The sequence below is a fragment of the Natator depressus genome, chromosome 10 (assembly GCF_965152275.1).
Source record: "Natator depressus isolate rNatDep1 chromosome 10, rNatDep2.hap1, whole genome shotgun sequence".
NCBI classification, from domain to species: Eukaryota; Metazoa; Chordata; order Testudines; family Cheloniidae; genus Natator; species Natator depressus.
The window spans coordinates 34,349,767-34,371,326 of record NC_134243.1 but is presented as its reverse complement, the minus strand read 5'-3'; the positions used below and the strand labels follow the sequence as shown (position 1 = coordinate 34,371,326).

The 21,560-nt window shown below is 47.4% G+C and overlaps 1 protein-coding gene across 1 annotated transcript in view; it reads right to left on the bottom strand.

Annotated features, from left to right (window-relative positions):
- Positions 1 to 1,345: 1,345 nt before the first annotated feature.
- Positions 1,346 to 21,560, bottom strand: part of DNAAF8 (dynein axonemal assembly factor 8) — a 154,651-nt gene continuing 134,436 nt past the window's right edge. Inside the window, exons 26-32 of the mRNA XM_074965705.1 lie at positions 21,102 to 21,297; positions 17,607 to 17,701; positions 10,633 to 10,753; positions 8,809 to 9,026; positions 6,924 to 7,006; positions 5,404 to 5,473; positions 1,346 to 1,544 (exon numbers count right to left, since the gene is read on the bottom strand). Of these exons, the coding sequence (XP_074821806.1) occupies positions 1,467 to 1,544; positions 5,404 to 5,473; positions 6,924 to 7,006; positions 8,809 to 9,026; positions 10,633 to 10,753; positions 17,607 to 17,701; positions 21,102 to 21,297 (861 nt within the window). The 3' untranslated portion in view covers positions 1,346 to 1,466. The remainder of the gene's footprint in view (positions 1,545 to 5,403; positions 5,474 to 6,923; positions 7,007 to 8,808; positions 9,027 to 10,632; positions 10,754 to 17,606; positions 17,702 to 21,101; positions 21,298 to 21,560) is intronic.

Below are 21,560 nucleotides of genomic sequence, written 5' to 3'. Positions count from 1 at the left end.
GAGTGCCTGGCAATGTTGGAGACTGACTGGACAGCAGATCAATGCAGAGTTGAAGACAGACTACTGCAAAGTCAAGGATGCTAATAGCACCCCTGGGAACTCCCGTCTTCCTACCTCTTTTGTGAGGAATTCGACTGGGTAATGGAAACTTCACCAAGCACTGAGTCTCCTGTGGTGTGTGATCCTCTGCTGAGCAAGGATGGGGACCTTATAACCCTGCATCACAGGCATCACTGGAGGAGCGAGCAGGCTGCCAGATGACAGGCAAGAAGTGTCCCTAGAGCTGAGGCTGGTGACTGAAGAGGCTATGCCGCCAGAGCAGCCACAAGACATCCTGGGTCCATACTAAGAGGACCTTTTGGGCGATGGCTCTGGGGAGCAGTCCACTGCAGGACCCGCATCAGGACAAATACTGGAGCTGGAAAGTTTCTGCTGCCATGTTTCTTTTTATTAATATATGGATGGGAGGGATTTCCAGCTTATGGGCCTATGAAGTTATTAATACACCCTAGGATTTTTGTGTACTTCTGTTCAGGGCAGACTCCCTGTCAGTAGATCAACAGCGCAAGCCAAGAGGTATGGTCAAAGGGCATTGCCAGTGACTATGAGCCAGATCACACACCAATGAATTCAATGGGAGTTTTACCATGGACTTCAGTGGGAGCAGGAGCAGGGCCTATGTACCTTGCTTTGCTTGCAGACCAATTGTCCTCATACAGCCAGATGCACGGAGTGCAGTAAAACCATGCCCTAAGAAATACAGCTTGCACTAAATCTCAACAAATAACTGTCCTCCTTTTATGTGCCATGATGCTATGAGTTAGCACACCGGAATTGTCCTTGCTGTGTCCACAACAGGAGATTTGACTAAACTGACCCTATGGGAATCTTCAGACATTCAGAGTAATTATGAGAGGGCCTCAAATGATTAATTTTTGCTGCAGTATAAGGCTGATTCCTCCCTATTCTTGCCACAGCCCATCTCCCCTGCCTGCAGCTGACCTTTGACCCAGACAGGAAAGCAGCAGGCCCTTCCACAAGGGACAAGCTGGTGATTAGCAAAAAAGGAATCTTCTCCCAGTTTCCTTTGGGTCCCACATACCTGTTCACATGGCTCCTGGGGAATATACAGAATGACAAGCACAGAGAAAGTTCTACTCTTTGCATGTACTCTGCCTCCAAAGTGTTCTCCAGAAGGAGCAATGCTCTGCAATTTGCTTTGTGCAGCACAGACAAGTTCCCTTTCAAATCATGCACCTCGAAACCATGGCTCCAGTGTTGAGTGATTATTTCTCTGATCACCCCCTACTTCAACTTAGTGATGCAAATACCACACTCTGGGCGTGACATTTTAATAACAAATGGTTACAAGGCTGTTCTACCAGTGGAGTCCCGAGGGCGTGCACCTGTACTGATACCATGACAGGATTTGCAGTTGGGCTGGTCAGGAGAACAGAAAATCCTGACTAGGCATCCAGGGTTTCGATGCGGAAGAAGCTGTTGGATGTCAAGGAGTCAAAAAGGCAACAGAGCAGCTCCTCAGCCTGGGGAGAAAAGAAAGCAGGGTGGGGGCAGGCTAGCTTTTACTGTCTGTGTACCAGGTAATAAGTGTATCTGGGGCTGAATCCATCCTGATGCAGAGGGGTGGATTAGCCTAGCAGAAGGGAAACACCCTCCAGTTATTATTATGACACAGACACTTTCAGGGCTCATATTTTCAATGAAAGAGAAGCAAAAATGACAATGCACAAGGTGCTGAGTGGGAAATCATCTAAAGACATCCCCTAGGCTCCTCCTCCTCCCACCCCTTCCTTCCAACCCCAACCTGGCTCTCCTGGTCTGGCTGGCTGCCATATGGGTTTGTTCCTGGTGCTTCCCAAAGGAATGGAGAGGGACAGGTTGGGGGCAAACAATGCAGTCAGGTCATTGACACCAAGCAAGACCTGGGGGACAAGGCCCTACTCACCTGTATGGGGACTGGGACAGAGGGAGTGCCTGTTTCATGGACTCCCATCCAAGTCAGTGAGCGCATGATGGGGCCTGAAGAAGAGCTAGGAGTCAGAGGGTGACATTCTGGGCTGTGCCTTTCAGAAGGGCAGCACAGAGCTCATGCCCCAGGGGGTGGGCAGCTAAACTGGCTTCAAGCCACCTTAGTGCCTTCCCCATCCTGGGCTCCTCTACAGCCCCCAGAGTTACAGAGAGACCTCAGGGTTTATCTACATTATGGCAGCCTCTTGGGGATGCCCTATGGGCCACAGCACTGCCCAGCATCCCTGCAATGCTATTTGCTGAGGCTCCCCCCAACATGCCCCCAGCCCTGCCCTCGACATGTCCATATGCCAGGTATTGTAAGGAGATCCTTGGAAGATAGCATTGTGGCTGTCTTTCCTAGGGCCTGCACTAGGGGAATCCTTCTCCTGGAAGATATGGGACTTTTAGGGCCCCTTTACAGCAGTCTGACCCTTTCATCTGGCACAAAGAGGCTGGAGTGGGGGTGAGGATCTCCCCAGAGTGCTTTGGAAAAAGTCCCCCACTCGCTGCTCTCACAACCCAGTCTCTTCGCTTGCTAGTATTTTTTCCCCTTCTATTCCATGTCTGTTACAGAGTTTTTCTGATGCAGGTGAAGGGAGGGAGAAGCTAAGACAGCCATCTTGGCTGCTGGCTCGCAGCAGAAAAACTCCCAGAGGCTTCTGGAGCCAGGCAGAGCTGTGGGATTAGAGCTGTCACTCAGAGGAGGCAAGTTTGCACATTTGCTGTACAGTTACTGATATCTGTACAGTGCCCAAGCAAAGCTTAGCACTCTGACTGGCTAACAGCAGCTAGATCGGGGGGCAGCAGGGCTCTTACTTAGCATACAGCTAGTAGGAAATAACTGTGTCTGCGGTTATGCAAATTAGATGGCCAAAACCAATCAGAGTGCATGGAAGTGCCTAACTGAGGTATAGGTCATCCCAGCCTGACAATTCAATTCCAGTGTGATATATACATACACATAACCATGTGCTTTGTTAAACAGAAAAGGCAGCAGAATCCTATAGGGAAATAGCGTTCCTTCCCCACATATTCGAGTGAGTCTCATAAAACAAAGCAGCCACCACTCTCTTTTTGGAGCAGTGCAGTACATCTGCCTGGTCTTGGTATACGATCTTAAAGGGTAACCTAATGATTCATAGTACCTTACACAGACGGCCCATCCACCACACTAGAGAGAATTCTTTCCCAGGTGTCTGGCTGGTGTTTCTTGCCCGTATGCTCAGGGTCTAAAACTGATCGCCATACATGGGGTTCAGAAGGACATCTCTAGATCAGACTGGCAGAGACCCTGGGGGTTTTTCGTCTTCCTCTGCAGTGTGGGACATGGGTCATTTGCTGGTTTGAATTAGAGTAAATGGTGGATTCTCTGTAACTTGAAGTCTTGAGGACTTCAGTAACTCAGCCAGAGGTTATGGGAGTATTACAGGAGTGGGCGGGCAAGGTTCTGTGGCCTGCACTATGCGGGAGGACAGACTGGATGATCATGATGGTCCCTTCTCCTGGCCTTGACGTCTATGAGACTATGAATCAAATGGGCAATCCCTTTTCAGTACTGTCCGTGACTTAGCTCCACTGTCGAAGGCTGCAGCTCTGCTCAAGTGATCTGCTGTAAATCTTAGCTTCTCTTATTTAGCCCTGCTGCCCTTTGCCTGACATCATATTGTTTCTCATTAGCTCTGGCCTGGGAGGTCTGGCTGGCACTTCATAAATTCATCAGCAAGAGACCAGGGGGTCAAACATGGTTCCCAGGGACATCCTTTGAAGCAGTTTAAACTCATTTTTCTAGGAGTTTGCTCCTCAGGTTTTGCTCCATCATTTCTAAAGCTACCTGAGCAAAAGACCCCTTGACAATGGGAGATGGTATTTCCCACTGTGCATCCCTAACCAACAGCAGGAAGCACCATGGCTGGCACCGTCATCAACGGGGCACTATTTTCTACATTGATTGCAAAATGCTGCATTTGCTCTTCTCAGGACAAAGCTGAAGGCCTCATCGGTAAATTCCAGTGGGCCTGCTCCTGCTCCCACTGAAATCAATGGGAGTTTTGTCCTTGCCTTCAGTGGAAATGAGATTGGGCCCAATATGCTGATTGGTGGAGAGGCTGGGTTGAACACATGTATAGCAATGGAACTTGTCCTGGCACAGAAAGCATCCCAAGCCTCTTCATCATGGGCTGATTGCCCATTTATTGGCACAAGACAGAAGAGATTTTATATCAGACAGCTACAACCAACATAATTTCCAAAGCAAATCAGAGGGTATCCCAAATACCAGTGGACAGCCCAGAACTGTTGTCCTGGCACATTACATGGCAACAGTCGAACACCATTGTTGTGTAACATGATGGTGTTATATATTCGTAGCTGGCTTCTAAAGATGGGCTACCTAAGAGCTGAGTTTGCAGACCTTCCCAGGCTTTGTATCACACTCTCAGTTCAGCATCAGGGGACCTGCACTGCCTGTCAGGGGCAACACAGAACACCTGGTGCTGGAAACTACAGCTTTACAGCGCCACTTGTGGGAGTTCACACCTTGGCAAGAACACAGACCCGGGGGTGCCGTCCCAGCTGTATCTTCTGAGGCTTAACCCTTAGAAGGCTGGTGCTGAATGTTGATTTTGGGGAAAATCTGCCATCTGTTGTCAGCTCCAATGAGAGCTATGCCATGTTGCCAACACATCTGACACTCTCCCTTGCTTTCCCCGACAGGCTGATTTGCTGGCTACCATTTCTCATGCAGTCCCAGCTCTTTATACCCCTAATACTCCTTGTTCAGCCAGCACCCTGCCTCCAAAGCTCTTGTCTGGTTTGGAGCTACTTGACACAATCCATGTTTGCAAAGTGCTGTTGAGAAAACAGGCAGCCAGCCCATCATTTAAAGGGTTAATGAGCTCACTGCCTTTCCCCCACCTGGATCAGTGTGAGGACTTCTAGAATTTTAATGCCAAGTGGACGATTTTCTATCAAAACTATTTTTCAATGGAAAATTAGGTTTTCAACCAAATGTAACTTTCATGAAAAGTATCCGATTTATGTGAAAACCTGTGCTATTTTGCCAAAAGGACAATATATTTCTATTCAAAATGGCACCGCAGCATCTCGTGGAAATTGCAGTTTGGGAGCCTTATGCTCCCATTCTCTTCCATGGGCTGAGATCTCTGGCCAGACGACATCTCCCTCAATGCACCACAGCCAGGGACTCCCATGATGCACCCCTCCTTCCCTCATCAAGAGAAAGTTTCATTTTTGTTCAAAATTTCCACCAAAAATAAAAGCTGTTTTCTGACCAGCTCTACTTAATCTACAGCCAGCAGAACACAATGGAAAGAAAAATGGCTATTTTTGTGGACCAGGGCCTCCTCCACTTGCCTGTTTCTCTGTTTGGGGATACAGAAGATGCTGCATGCAGTCCAGCACAGCCTGCTTCTGCCAGCGGCCACTGGGGAGAGAGAAAAAACAGCAAGGGAGAAGCAAATGTTACTCTGCTGTCTAGGCTGTCAGAGTCTGCAAATGACCTCGCTGAGGGGAGGGGTATGTTCTTTGCCAGCAGCTCAGGCCATGTGCATCTGTTGCTGAAATTTTTTACACAGATAAATCCAGGGCTTTACAAAGCTTTGTATAAATGGATTGGGGCTCTTAAAATATAATCCCTCGGACAAACAGTAATGACCAGTGATGTAACAGAGTCTCTGGGGCAGTGGGGGAAAAAGAGAAGCCCTCCGGCCCTGGGTATTTATCTCTGGTGGAAAGCAAAGATCTCACACAGGGAAATTCTAAAGGACTTAGTTTTAGTTTTTTCCCAAATACCCAAGCCTTCTGGAGCCACTCTCAGAACCAAGAGGTCTCCACTAGTCCTCGCTCCTCCCACTCTCAAGCCAATCAAAGCCTGAATCAGCCAGAGGACAAGGACTAGAGGTGCTGGGTAAGAGTTTCAAAAGCACCTTGATTTAGGAGACTAATGTCCCAGTGAAAATCAGTGAGGCTCCCTAAGTCACTTGGGTGATTCCCAGCTCCCACAACTAGGTACTGAGCTTGGGTTACAACATCGGACCCCCTTCATAGCTGGCCAATGTCTCCAAATGGCCTACCAATGTATTTTTAAAGATCTGATAGTTTTCCAGCACTCTTGTGTGTCGATTCAATAAGAGCAGTATCCTGATGGTGTTATCCAAGGGGATGCTGCACAGCGGTGAATTGGCCTGTTGTGCTGTGTGATGACCCTCATGCGTGGGCTCTGCCAAGTTCTTGGCACAACAGAGCCATCAGAAGAAGCCAGGTGCATGTAACTGCACATCACATTGCAAAATATTAGCCTGTAGTGTTGAGAAACTCTGCCTCCTGGGGTCAATGGGTTAATTGGTATGATGATAATTCTGTTCCACTAATCAGTCCCCGTGGGGGGTTCTGTTTGTTTTAGCACATTTACTCCTCTACCAGGCATTTGTGGTGATTTATTGAACAGGTTTATTTTTTATTTCACTCTCTGGTGTTTGTTTGAAATTGGTTTTCCATGGTAAACGCAGAATCTACACAGATTTTCTCCTAGCAAGTTTATTGATTCAGCAGTTTATTCTCAAAGCAAGACTTTATTTTGGAGAACTCCCTGTGTCTTTGCAAAATAAAATCCCAAAGCCATCCTTACTGCATCCTTGAGAGACCCCAGCACCTGGCTGGGGTGTTTAGGATGTGTGACTTCAGAAATTAAAAACTCTCTAACATGCTGATGCATACCCCTGCCCCAATAAATAATGACAAATGTGTGGCCTTTGCGAGGTAACTACCCTTAGGAGAGGCTAAACTGGAAATGAATTACAGAGAAGACAACCCAGCCCCATGATTAGCTCAAGAGCTCTCTGGCATTTGGATGATGTGGTGTTGTCCTTGCTTACCTGTCCAGCAGGGACTCAAAGCAAATAATGGCATTGTCTCGCTGTGCTGCTACCACCAGACATGCCCCATCCAACAGGGAATGCTGCAAGGGAGAGAAGAACACCAGGCTGGTACTAAGACCACTTAAGTAACTCTGCGATTGGCTGCTGACAGCACAAGGAACACCTTGCGCGCTGCGTGGGGGGATGAAAGCGATGGGGCAGCATGCTCTTTGAAATGCCTGCTCCACCAGAGTTCAGTTGTTACTCATTCACCTTGGGCTTTACATTTTTCCTAGTCATTTCTCTCTGGGCGAGAGGCAAACTGAGGTATTGAAAAGAAAGTGTGGCCTCAGGTGTGTTACTCAGACTGCAATAGCAGGAGGAAAGGGAGTTCCCAGAAGGACCTGTCTCCTTCTGGCAGGGGGAGAGTGACTGCTGTAATGACTCCCTTTGGCTCAGCACGATCAGGCCTGTGTGGAAATATACCAGCCCTGCCTAACTCTGTTTGAAGACATTCCTCTCTGATTGGGGAAAATAATTTCTGGGCAACCCTACTGGTGCTGCTTGGCTTCCATCATACTACCCACCCCTTTGTCTTTCCTATAATAGCTGGGGATCTTCCCTGGCGCATGAGGGATTGGTATTCTTGGGATAACCAAAGGGGAACAGGCTGGTGCTTAGTCTAATTGGTTGCTAGATGTAATTGCTCTTCTATACAGACGTACTTTAAAGGGATAAAAAGAAAAGGAGGACTTGTGGCACCTTAGAGACTAACAAATAAATTATGCTCAAATAAATTTGTTAGTCTCTAAGGTGCCACAAGTCCTCCTTTTCTTTTTGCGAATACAGACTAACACGGCTGCTACTCTAAAACCTGTCTTTAAAGGGATAGTGTCAGTTTAAAAATCACGCTTAGAAAATATCTTACCTGCTCTTGCTACAGTAATAGCTAAGACCCCTCAAGCTAAAAGGTCAGGGGCAAAAATATTTATCTGTATTTTCTCAGTTGGGTGACTATGTGCATTTGACAGTCCTTTGTTTATAGCCACTTCCAGGGAACTCATTTCCCTCCACTGTTTGCTTTGTGCATCTGACAGCACTTCCTTGTATAGTCCACTTCCCTGCTTCATTCTAGTCAGCTCCCTCTATGGGTGTGTCTTTCACACAGCAGCCAGGGAGGGGGTCAGATCCTCAGATGGCATAAATAGGCATAGCTCCATGGACTTCAACAGCAGTCTTTACATGCTTAAGTTAAGCACGTGCTTAAGTGCTTTGTTAGAGGAGGGCTCGAGTTCTCAGTCCTTTGCAGGATCGAGCTCTGAATAGCTATGTGTGAACACACTGGACTATCCTGAAGATTACTATTGGGTACCTCAGCACCAGAAAGCTAGTGACAATCTGGAGGGAGTTCAGAGATAAGCAATTAAAATGACTTGGGGTCTGGTTTCTGAGTAAAACCTATGAAAGAGTTAAATATGCTTAGATTGGCTAAGCGAAAACTAGGCGGTTGGGGACAAAATCTCCTCCCAATAAATCAAGAGTATAATCACCAAGAAGAGAGAGGGATTAGTTAGCATAGCAAAAGGGAGATAGGGATTAATGGGGTGGAATTAACAACAGGGAAATAGAGGCTGTATATACCAGGGCAAACATCCTCCCTGAACCTGCGGCCTAGACTCCCAAGAGAAATTGGGGATGCCCCTGTAATTATAACTAGCCTGGAGTCAAGACGAGCAAGTGTAATAAGGCACAATCATGCATTGATAGGGGGATGTACTCGAAGGCCTAACAGGGATTTGCCATCTCAGGAGTCTCAATTAAGTGAAACTAAAAACTGTATAGACTAGCAAATGGCTCTTCTTGTTTGGGGGGCAGAGGGAGGAGTAGCTCCATTGTTCCATACCATTGTCGAAACATCGCACCCCTCAGTGCTCAGTGTCTCACAGATGAGGTGAGCCTGTGATTTGTCCAGCACGGTGAGCCGTATCCCTGTCACTGTGAAATCTCTGCCAATCAACTGGTCTAGCAGTCCAAGGTAAGGCGGGCGCTCTGAACCCCGAAGGATTATCCCGGGAAGTATCAGGCAAGTGGTTTGGCAGAGTGTATCAAGCAATGGCAGGTCTGATGAGAAAAGATCAAAACACAACAGATGGTTGTTTAACATTTTTTTTAAAAAAAACCTTCTAAACACCCTCTCCTCCCCCAAACAAACTAAATAACACAAGGATCAGAGGTTCATGCAATGTTATGTTGTGTAGTTGCTTGCAGATGTGATTGCTCATCCCAAGATGCTGAACTGGTGTGTGCGTGCGTGTATGTGGTGTGTAAATAGTTAGACAGTAGTAATGACCCCATTTTCAGAGACATCAGACCAGGAGAGCGCCTGATTTATTACATGAGCTACTATTCCATTTAATTTCTTCCAGGCAAACAAATCTGTTAATCCATCTGGTTTTATAATCCAAACATGTCATTCTGATCAGAAGCCGAAAAGTTTGGTGTGTTTCATATTTCCCTATGATAAATCTGTTTGTTTGTATAGGCAAAAGCTTTGTGGATTTGATGAACAGGAGCCAAAGGGACAGGTTTCTGTGTGTGCAATAGAGCCCTCTAGTGTCCAAGACGTGGATGCAGCATCTGACTTACTAGAAGCACTTACTGTAGTGCCTGACGGTTTAGTGGCCACATGTCCTTGCCTTCTCAGGACAGTCCCACTCTGGAGACTGTCTCAGAAACTGACGTATGGGTGTATTGTGTCAATCCAATATATTTCATTACTCTTCACTCTACTTAGACACCCTCAAAGTAAAGGTGTGACATTTACGAAACAGCACCCGGGAGCTAGCAGGATAGATTCCAGGATTCGCTGCCAAGACTAGGAAACAAAGTGCTGCATGCAGCTTGCAAAGCATTCCCCCGGCTCCTCAGGGAGGTGTTTTACTTGCAATAACTCTTTTAAATCAGGAAACAGATCAACAGTTTGGGACCTGTGCTATAAACCTGGCCCTTTCCGACTGTGCAACTACTCAGAAAAAGGTTCTGCATTATGAGAAAGGGCTGGGAACTACTGCCAGGAAAGGCCTGGACTGGAGAGATCCTGATGGTGTCCTCTCAAGCAGCCTTGTCTGATATGCCTTCGCATTTCCCATCTGCCCGAGCTGAAATGTTAGATGGAAAATAGTCACTGATTGAACTATCCCCAGGTGGGAAGGTCAGCAAGCAGCCAGCAGATAGCGGTGCATGGAGCCATCAATTCACCAAGCGTGTTCCCCCTTATGCACAGAATTATCAATACCTTATTCCTGCAGCTCCTTGAGAACAATCTGGCACAAGCAGAAGTGACCTGTGGGAGTGAGTAAAGTTAAGGGCTAGGTCTAGTCCTCCACGCTGAGGGATAGTTAAGACCCATGCCTCTGTGCAGCCTGTCCCTTACTTATTAATGTGCAAGGCAGGAAAATGGGCACAGCTGAGAAGATGTGGCCTTAAGTGTGCTCATCATCCTAATGAGGCACATGGGCCCTGATCCGAAGTCCATGGAAAAGGCCTGGCATTCAAGGGGTTAACAGGCCTGAACTACTTTTGAGTAGTTCTTTCCAGCTCCGAACTGTCTCTGCTTTCTGAAAGGACATCAAGAGCGACTTTGGCTGACACCAGATGGTTTGTCTTGCTGGCCAACTAATCAATAGCAGTTTGAGGCCTATAATGAGCAAGCTCTCCATATCCTTACCTAGACTATGCTGCTGCTTGGAGACCAGGAAATTGAGTTGCCTTCTTGTTTCATGTTTTACAATCCTGTGCCGCTTGCTGATTTCCGGTCTGACTATCGGGTCACATTTCATGTTACAAATCTGCAGGAGGGAAGGGGAAAGGCACATCATGTGATTGGTCTCCCACAGTATTCTTGCCAGCAAGTTAAAAAAGTATGGATTGGATGAATGGACTATGAAGTGGATAGAAAGGTGGCTAGATTGTCGGGCTCAATGGGTAGTGATCAACGGCTTGATGTATAGTTGGCAGCCGGTATCAAGCGGAGTGCCCCAGGGGTCTGTCCTGGGGCCAGTTTTGTTCAACATCTTCATTAATGATCTGGATGATGGGATGAATTGCACCTTCAGCAAGTTCGCAGATGACACTAAGCTGGGGGGAGAGGTAGATAAACTGGAGGGTAGTGATAGGGTCCAGAATGACCTAAACAAATTGGAGGGTTGGGCCAAAAGAAATCTGATGAGTTTCAAACCGGAGAAGTGCGAAGTCCTGCACTTAGGATGGAAGAATCCCATGTACTGCTACAGGCTGGGGACCGACTGGCTATGCAGCAGTTCTGCAGAAAAGGACCGGGGGATTACAGTGGATGAGAAGCTAGATATGAGTCAACAGTGTGTCCTTGTTGTCAAGAAGGTTAACGGCATATTGGGCTGCATTAGTAGGAGCAGTGCCAGCAGATCAAGGGAAGTGATTATTCCCCTCTATTCGGCACTGGGGAGGCCACATCTGGAGTATTGTGTCCAGTTGGACACAAAGGATGTGGACAAATTGGAGAGAGTCCAGTGGAGGGCAATGAAAATGATCTGGGGGCTGGGGCACTTGATTTATGAGGAGAGGCTGAAGGAACTGGGATTATTTAGTCTGCAGAAGAGAAGAGTGAGGAGGGATTTGATAGCAGCCTTCAACTACCTGAAGGGGGGTTCCAAAGAGGATGGAGCTAGGCTGTTCTCAGTGGTGGCAGATGACAGAACAAGGAGCAATGGTCTCAAGTTGCAGTGGAGGAGGTTTAGGTTGGATATTAGGAAACACTATTTCACTAGGAGGGTGGTGAAGCACTGGAATGCATTACCTAGGGAGATGGTGGAATCTCCATCCTTAGAGGTTTTTAAGGCCCGGCTTGACAAAGGCCTGGGATGATTTAGTTGGTGTTGGTCCTGCTTTGAGCAGGGGGTTGGACTAGATGACCTCCTGAGGTCTCTTCCAATCCCAATCTTCCGTGATTCTGTAATCAGGATGGGTGAAGCTTTGTAAACAGCAATTCAGGAAAGCTGAGAAGTGTTTTGTCAGGATGTTGCATACACCTGTAATTGCCAGCCTAGGAAAGGCCCAGTCATATAGTTGGGAGCTGAAGGAACGCTCTGCATGCACTACCCCTTCTTTGCGATTAATTCAGGATGGCGCCCTGTTATCCTTTTAAAGATCCTGCATCCAAAATCCTTGCCCAGGCCAGACTCTCTAGTCTCCAAGAATCAACCCACTGGCATAATGGTAGCATTTCTAGCTCCCTATCTCTTTGGATGCAAAGATCATACTGGAAAATAAAATCAGAATAGCTACCAGGAAAGTAAAGGCTTCTCATTTCATTTTAGCTACAGGCAGCCTAAATTGTTTTTCACTGGTGGATTAAGTTCCTGACAGCCTAAACCATTTAACCCTTGCAGGGCTGGTACATATGACAGGTAAAGGGCCCCACTGTTTAAGATGGTGCCATTATAGGAATAGCTTGCGTGGAGATATGTTGTATATCCTAGGGATTAGTGCCATCCTTTTGCAGCTAGAAGCAAAGAAAGGGTCCATCTAACACAGTCTTTAAGCACTGGGTTCTCCCCTCCTCCCACTTGCCTTTTCCTGCCTCTCAACCTTTATGACACTGGCTAATTCCCAGGTGTGCACCACCTACAGGACTGATCTGGGGTTTATGTGGGGCCCCCAGGATGGGGAAGAGGGAGGGTTTGTGGTCACTGAGAGGCAGCTCATGTTGGGACTTTCATGAGGAGCCAGGTTGGACTTTCCTAACCAACCCACTCTCTTGATGTGACCTGCCTCTCCCCGAGGCTGTGTCTGTGTGGCTCACTCCTTTAGGCTGGGAAAGGGCAGGACACAGGCAGGAGATGGGAAGAGCCAGCATGAAGGCATAATGGGGAGTTGGGGACAATGGGGAAACAGCAGGAGCTCCTGCTAGAAGAGGGGAGAGGTTGCTGATAAGTGTCTTTGTTCCCAGTCACAGATTCATAGATTCCAAGGCCAGAAGGAACCACTGTGATCATCCAGTCTGGCCTCCTTGTCTAGCCTATCCCTCTGTAGCGGGCACTAACAATGTGTTGTCTGTAATGTTTTCAGGACAGATGCATTTGGGAGAAAATGTTGTTTATGAAAGTGAAGGCCTAGCAGCTAGTCCCGACATAACCTAGCCAATCGCTGTACAGGCTGCACAAGTCTACCATTACATGTCCTCCTGGCCAGCAGCCCTTTGTGATCCTCTACTTCTCAGCCCCTGAGCCCCCTCACAGCTCTGCCAGCACACATCACCCCTGACCTGCAGCCCCTGGCTATTGCAGCCCTAAGATCTCACACAGCTGTGCCTGTGCACCTCAGTTTGGGACCCCACAGAGCTATTTCAGAGGCTGAAACTCTTCTGAACAGAGACTGCAGATGATTGCAGACCACATGGTGGATCTGGATAAATGCCCATGCCGGACAAAACCATCGCATTTTAATTTATTTCCTAACTCCCATGTGAACCCTTTGCTTTTGAGGTGGATGGTTAGTGCAACAATTCATTGTAAAACCTAGCCCTTTGCTGCCTTGTTTTCCCATCTCCAAGCACTCCCTGAATAGGAAGTGTTCAGGCTAATCTCAGGCTAGGGGAGTCTCTCTGTCTGTGCATGGAGCTCTTGCTCTTCTATATTCCCCAAGCTACTTCTGTGTCTTTCTTGAAGGTTTAGTGTCTCTCGTTTCCCACTGCTTTATGTCCTTTACTCTTGAGGCCTTACATCACAGCTAACATCTTCCCAGCCAGGGAGGACTGGACAGGACTCCTTTTACAGCCCATCAGTTACACTCCTTAGTTGGTAGGAAAGGTTGCTGGAGTGGGCCTGAATATATCCTCTGGACAGGAGCTGGCAAGGATTTCTGAGGCACATACAACCTTTGTATATAAGAGCAAACTAAGTGCATTGCCTCTGCAACACTCCCAGCTCATCCCAATCTCACCAGCAAGAGGCTGGGAGCAGAAAGATAGTTCATACAGGTGTTTTATTCTAAATACTCCATATATGGAAAGAGAAGAAGGATCTCCCATGTCATATACTGCATGCAATTTGAAGAAGCAGGGTTTCACCTGGCTTTCAGTTGCTCCTTCCCCAATGCAAGCCTGGTTCTCCACCCATGCATTCAACTTTGAATCTACTATGAAATGGAATGGGATGGGGATGACTGGGTTTTTGTTCTAGGATGAGGCTCCTTATCCCCCAGGTGTTATATATTCTAACAGGGGTCCTCCAGCACAGTATTTCTTGCAAGACAACCACCCAGAGAAGTATTTCTTACCAAGTAAATGTTTACCAAGTATTTTTCTTCCCATCTGTTTTGCAAATGGGATTCTCTTGAAATTCATGTGGCTCAGGGAAAGCCCTGGGAAAAAATCCTTCTTCCACGTCATTCCCTGCAGCTTTCTGTGGCTCTGTGCAATTGTACGGTGATGGGGCAGAAGGACTGGGAGAATGCCATAACACTTTAATTAGATTCCTCAGTATTGTGCCTCAAGAAAAGCCCTGGAGCATGATTTTCAGAAGTGCTGCATACCTCCATGTCTAACTCATGTTGATGGGAGTTGCAGATGCTCAGTGGCTTGGCAAATCAGACTCTTGTTTTCTACCCACTGAATGTCGGAGAGGCTGGATTGCTGCTGTCTGTGACTCTCGTTGCCAGTGAGCCACTTCAAGAAACACACCTGTTGACTCAGTTGGGGAATCCTGGTTCTAAAGCTTCAGACCAGACACTCATGTTTGCTCAGTGTAATTGGCCTCAAATCCAGTTTAGAAAAACCAGTCAGATACTCTGGGTCAGCTTATGTTAGCACTCTATGGCAGGAATCATAGAATCGGAGGACTGGAAGGGACCTCAAGAGGTCATCTAGTCCAGTCCCCTGCACTCATGGCAGGACTAAGTATTATCTAGACGAGGGGTCTCAAACACACGGCCCACAGAGTTATATCCTGTGGCCCTCATAGGCACCGACTCTATCAGCAGCCAAGCTCCCCTCCCCACCATGCGTGCCATGTCCCCTGCTCCTCCACATACCTCCCAGCACTTCCCGCCGCCAAACAGAGGGAAGCGGGAGGAGCAGGGATGCGGCGCGCTCAGGGGAGGAGGTGGAGAAGAGACGGGGCCGGCGCGGGGATTTGGGAAAGGGGTTGGAAAAGGGGCAGGGAGTGGGAGGAGCTGGGGCGGGGACTTTGGGGAAGGGGTGGGAAGAGGTGGGGCAGGGGTGGGGCCTCATGGACTAGATGAGCAGTCTGAGGTATGAAGTTCAGCATGTATGATTCTTTGCTGTGAGTAGTTGGGAAGAATGTTTGTTAAAAGGGGCAATGTATTTTGTATGAATAGTTACTTTAAAAAGTTCCTGCCATTACAGCTATGTTGATAGACTGTTAGTGTAGATCATCATCAGTGTTACTGACCACATAAGGAATAGTTACAAGTGTTTATATTTTATTAAAACTCCTCTTCACATTACAGTTTTTAAAAAGTTAATACATTGACTTTTAATAGCATACTATATTACTCTTCATTTTTTTCATTTTTGACTATACTTTTGTATTGTTGTATGAAAAGGTTTCAGTGATGCGGTCCTCGGGCCAATGTACTAGTCCTCATGTGGCCCTCATGGTGATTTGAGTTTGAGATCCCTGATCTAGACCATCCCCGACAGGTGTTAGTCTAACCTGCTCTTAAAAATCTCCAATGATGGAGATTCCACAACCTCCCTGGGCAATTTATTCCAGTGCTTAACCACCCTGACAGTTAGGAGTTTTTCCTAACGTCCAACCAAAACCTCCCTTGCTGCAATTTAAGCCCATTGCTTCTTGTCCTATCCTCAGAGATTAAGAAGAACAGTTTTTCTCCCTCATCCTTGTGACCTTTTATGTACTGGAAAAGTAGTATCATGTCCCCGCTCAGTCTTCTCTTCTCCAGACTAAACAAACCCAATTCTTTAAATGTTCCCTCATAAGTCATGTTTTCCAGACCTTTCATCATTTTTGTTGCTCTCTTCTGGGCTTTCTCCAATTTGTCCATATCTTTTCTGAAATGTGGCACCCAGAACTGGACAAAATACTCATTGAGGTCTAATCAGTGCAGAGTAGAGCAGAAGAATTACTTCTTGTGTTTTGCTTACTGTTAACACATCCCAGAATGATGTTTGCTTTTTTTACAACAGTGTTACATTATTGACTCATATTTAGCTTGTGATCCAGTATGAACCCCAGAACCCTTTCTGTAGTATTCATTCCCAGGCAGTCATTTCCCCATTTTGTATGTGTGCAACTGATTGTTCCTTCCTAAATGGAGTACTTTGCATTTGTCCTTATTGAATTTCATCCTATTTACTTCAGACCAGTTCTCCAGTTTGTCCAGATCATTTTGAATTATAATCCTATCTTCCAAAGTACTTTCAACCCCTCCCAGTTTGGTATAGTCCACAAACTTTATAAGTGTGATCTGTATGCCATTATCTAAATCACCGATGAAGATATTGAACCGAACCAGACCCAGGACCGAACCCTGCAGGACCCCACTCGATATGCCCTTCCAGCTTGACTGTGAACCACTGATAACTCCTCTCTGGGAACGGTTTTCCAACCAATTATGCACTCACCTTATAGCAACTCCATCTAGGTTGTATTTCCCTAGTTTGTTTATGAGAAGGTAATGCGAGACAGTATCAAAAGCTTTACCACAGTCAATGCTTAGGTAGACGGAAAAGGCACCCATAGGCAGAGCACCAGAACAGGGAGAGCCAGCGGACCATGCCCCCCCCCGCAACTTTTTACTGGCCATAAGGGTGAGCAATGGGGGAAGGGGTGGAGAGAAGCAAGTGGGGGGTGCGAGGGTGGGGCCTCAGGGAGAATGGGTGGCACGAGGGCGGGAGCGCAAGGAGAACGGTTGGTGCGAGGGTGGGAGCGAGGGCGCGGGGGGAAGGGGCAGTGCAAGGGTGGGAGCTCAAGAGGAATAGGTGGTGCGAGGGTGGGAATGAGGGCACAGGGGAAGGAGTGGTGCGAGGGCGGGAGCGAGGGCACGGGGGAAGGGGCGGTGCGAGAGCGGGAGCTCTAGGGGAATGGGCGTTGTGAGGGTGGGAGCTAGGGCGCGGGGGGAAGGGGCGGTGCGAGGGTGGGAGTGAGGGCATGGGGGGAAGGGCCGGTGTGAGGGCGGGAACTCTAGGGGAACGGGTGGTGCGAGGGTGGGAGCGAGGGTGCGGGGGGAAGGGGCAGTGCAAGGGTGGGAGTTCAAGAGGAATAGGCGGTGCAAGGGTGGGAACGAGGGCACAGGGGAAGGGGCAGTGCGAGGTCAGGAGCGAGGGCATGGGGGGAAGGGGCGGTGCGAGGGCGGGAGCTCTAAGGGAATGGGTGGTGTGGGAGTAGGAGCAAGGGCGCAGGGGCAGTGTGGGGGGGGCCTCGGGGGAAAGGGCAGTGCAAGGGTGGGAGCTTAGGGGGAAGGGGCGGTGCAAGGGCGAGGGCAGGGGCTCAGGGGAAAGGGGCAGTGCAGGGGGGCAGGGACACAGTTCAGGTGCCTTTGGCCACCCCACTTTTAGTGTACTTCCACCGCTCCTTCCCATAGGGAATATAAAGAGGAAGAGGATCAGAGTCCTGGGGTACTAGGGCCACAATTATTGCTCTGATAGAGCAGGACATTCTTCAGGATAGGGCAGAATCCTACCTCTTCTTCCTTTAGCACCCGAGAATCGGCACAGCACAGCCCTTCTGGAAAAAACAACTTCATATCTCGGACAGCAGCGTGATAGGATTTGGAGCCTGACAGACAGACACAAGGAGAGGATTCTATCAGGCCAGGAATTAAACATTCTTTAGGCTCACACTCATCTACCTGCAAGACTGATGGCGTGCAACTTACTGAAGTAATTGCTATAAAGGGCAGCTGTTATATACAGTCACCGCAAACATTTAAAACCATGATATTTACATTTGCTTCATTGTCTTCTTGGTATTTTGATTTTGCTCTATTATTTCTCAGCTTGTTCTTCATACAAAACAAGACTCCTTTCATTTCCTAGCAGGGTAATAATGGGACTCATTGGAGGTAATCAGTGAAACAGTTTACACTGCAGTGATAATCCACTACCATGGCTCCCATGCTGTCTAGATCACATCAGTCAGGTGTTATTGGATGGGAGGGAGCTACTAATGATCTCAGTAACACTGGTGGTGATAACTTACAGTAGCATAAATTCTTTCCCTTTAAATATCAGCCGCTCCCAGAGGGAATGAGTGTCATAGCTGTCGTCATCACAAGCACCACTACAACAGGTAGTTATACTGGGAACACAGCTGAGATAGTCACTGTGTTATCACTTTAGTGGCTCAGTATTTTCATCAATAGGCACAGCTCAGACACGAGGCATAATGTGTTATTTAATCATGCCCCACTCTGCACCTCTGATGATGTCAGGATTTTGGAGAGTGGGACAATATGGGTGGGGTGGATACAAGAGGAGGAGGATGGACTTGTGGTTAAAGCACAGTACTGGGAGGCAGGAGGTCTGGGTCCCAATCCTGGATGTGACACTAACAGACTTGTGAGGTGCTGGGAAAGTCATTTAACCAACACATGCCTCAGTTTCCCCTTCTGCAAAATAGGAATAATGAGATTTTCGTACAGCACAGGAGTGCTGTGAGGCTGTATTTACATTGCTTGGAAGACACTGGAGAAAGAAACATTATTCCCCTGGACTGGAATTCAAGCAGATTGTCGATATGTCGGGGCAGACCCATGATCCTGGGATGCAACAGTTCTCTGTACCAAAGCCTGCTACCCTCTGGAGAGTGGTCACCATTGCAGGCTGCACAGACTCAAAATATGAATATTTATTTGTGGTACAATAGCTCCCGGAGTCTTCAGTCAGTACAGACATAACATGAGAGACAGCCCTGGCCCCAGCAGTTTATAATATAATGATCACTGGTGCGTAAGTCATGCTGCCAGCTGCAGAGCCCTTAGGCCTGATTCGCCATTGCCCTACACCTTGTGAAAGTCATTTAAACCTCTGCAGAGTGGGTGTAAAATGCTCCCAAATCAGAACAGGAGACTTTTCCAGCCCCTTTGCACAAGTGTAAATGATCACACAAGATGCAGGGCCACAGGGCATCAGACACCCTTGGACCTTGGTGTGAAAAAAGAAAGTCCAGAAAAGAAGGAAGTGGTACAGGCTGGTCAACTGCTAGTATTAAAACTGCATGGCTCAGTTTGGTGCCATCAGCAGAATTCTAGCTGTGTGTTTTGCTTGATTTTTCTTGACTACTCTAGGGACTGCTGCTATGGGAGGAAACCCACACAATTAGTGTCTGCTCCAGTTTGGTAAGAAGACATCTGGCAGGGAGCCAGAAATTTGCCTTTGTCTGGAGCAAACATAAGGGCAGTTGGTGTTTTTTCATATGGCAAAGAAATCTTTTTGGGTAATCCCCTCTTGATCGCTGATCAGTCCATGCTGAATGCTGCTTTTCCTCCTCAGTGTGTCTTCAAGCGCTTTTTCCTTGCTTGGAGGAGGGGTATGATGAACTGAAGAATGCCCTGTTTCCAAAGATGGACTGCTTCTTGGCACAGCAGGGTGGACCCTGCCCTGCCTTGACAAATTACAGAGTACACTGTCAACAGCTGTATTGCCTTCCCTGGAATGTGTGGAAGGAAGCTGTTGTGTGCCAGCCAAATTAGTCTCAGCTCCAGTACACTGGTGTGTAATCTGGTGTCTGCATACAGGTGTACACCGATTGTGGGTGACAACTAGCCCAGCTATGTGACTGAGGAAATGGATGGGACTAGTGATTCTAAGGGACCCTTCTGCAGACATTGTATGGGCTGTGTGATCTCTTGAGGAATAGGCACTCTGGGGCCAAACCATCAGCTGATGTAACTCAGCATGAACTCCAGACTTCATAGGAGATACTCTGATTTTCTGAAATACTTTGACCTTTTTGAACCATGCCTGGCGAGGTCTCATTCACAGAGTTTTCAGGATATGTAAATCTATCAACCTGTTAGGAACATGAGAAGTGGGGTTTTCAGGATGGGTTTGCGCTAATTAAACAGTTCTGAGTATTTCTTCAAATCTTTCAGGCAGGTAAATCCTAATCTTTAGTTACTCCCATGGATGGGATCGTCTGAGTGGAAGTGGAGATGGATTTCTCTTGGTTTATCCATAAACCCAAGGACTGGAATAGCGAACAACTCTTGAAGGATGAACTGCATTCTTTGAGGCATCCGTATAGGGGAAGATGTGGATTCTCTCTCTTTGCAAGGGAGCTGCTGTCGGAACGAGGCAGTTGGTAAATACTGTGTATGTAACAGAAAGGCCAAACTATAGAACTCTGTATTGGCACAGATCCTGTTGGATGCAGAAAAGATACTTCCCATCTGTAAGCTGGCCGGATGGATGGAAGTATGAGTCTTTGAAGCAGAGAGCGGCAAGCCACCCTTATGAATTTAGAAAAGCTCTGAAGGAGACTGTCATCATCCTGACCTTGAACATGCAGATCAATCTGCTAAGTGCCCTCAAGTCCAGCAAGGAGAGGGATGGGGAAGGAGGGTGATTTGGTGACATGGAGTGGAACTAAATAGAAAAACCTAATTAACCTAATGGGGCTAGAGAATGGTACCTATGGAACCAAAATCCATGTGCCTTCTAAAGCTTACTGATTTATTTTAACAAATTTATTTGAGCATAAGCTTTAAATGAATTTGTTAGTCTCTAAGGTGCCACAAGTACTCCTTTTCTTTTTGCGGATACAGACTAACACGGCTGCTCCTCTGAAACCTGATTTATTTTAAAAACTACTCATGTGTCTAATATCTGATTTAGCTATTTGACAACCAACTCCAACTAGGGAGAAAGATGAGAAGACCACAGAGTTGAAAGTCAAGAGATCAAAGGGAATTCTGACTTACCACTTTGGTGGCTTTGGCCAGAACCGAGGCTGCAATGGGGCTATGCCTGTTTATACATCTCTACCTAGAATTCTGCACAGCCACTACACAACAGCCAAAGCTTTCCACAGGCTTCTGGGCTTTGGTGCAGTGTGGAGGAGCCTCCCAAGGGTTGCTCTAGACTGACAACGCTTGAAGAAATAGTAGCAGTGTATGTTTGTTTCCCTTGGCATATGTGAGTCCCTCAAACAAATTTTTCTTAACTTGGAGACCCACCGTAAAATCCATTTTGGACTGAGCTGGCACCGTACTGAGCCCTCCAAAAGCATGGGTCTAGTGTTTGAGCCAGCGTAGGGTCCTCTGGCCCCAATAAGTCTACCAGCTTCTTTACAGAATTCTGTCTCTGCAGGCACAACACAAGGGAGGAACCAGAGGTGAGGTAGCTGCAGTGAGCTTCCAAAATTGCAGGCTCCTGAAAAGAAAAGCGGGGTGAGAAAGAGATTACACTGATTCCTGTTGAGTATTATTAGATACACCTGGCAAACTTCCAATGGCTAACAACATCCATACCGTAAGCAAACACACTGGTCAATCTTCCCTGCTTCCTGTCCTCTGTACACTATAAATGGCCATGATCTCTTTAGACAGAGCTGCCACAATATCCCCCCAAGATCACCAAACTAGCATATGTGCACATGCAGCCCACTGGAGAGTGTATGTTACAGGGCCCACTCT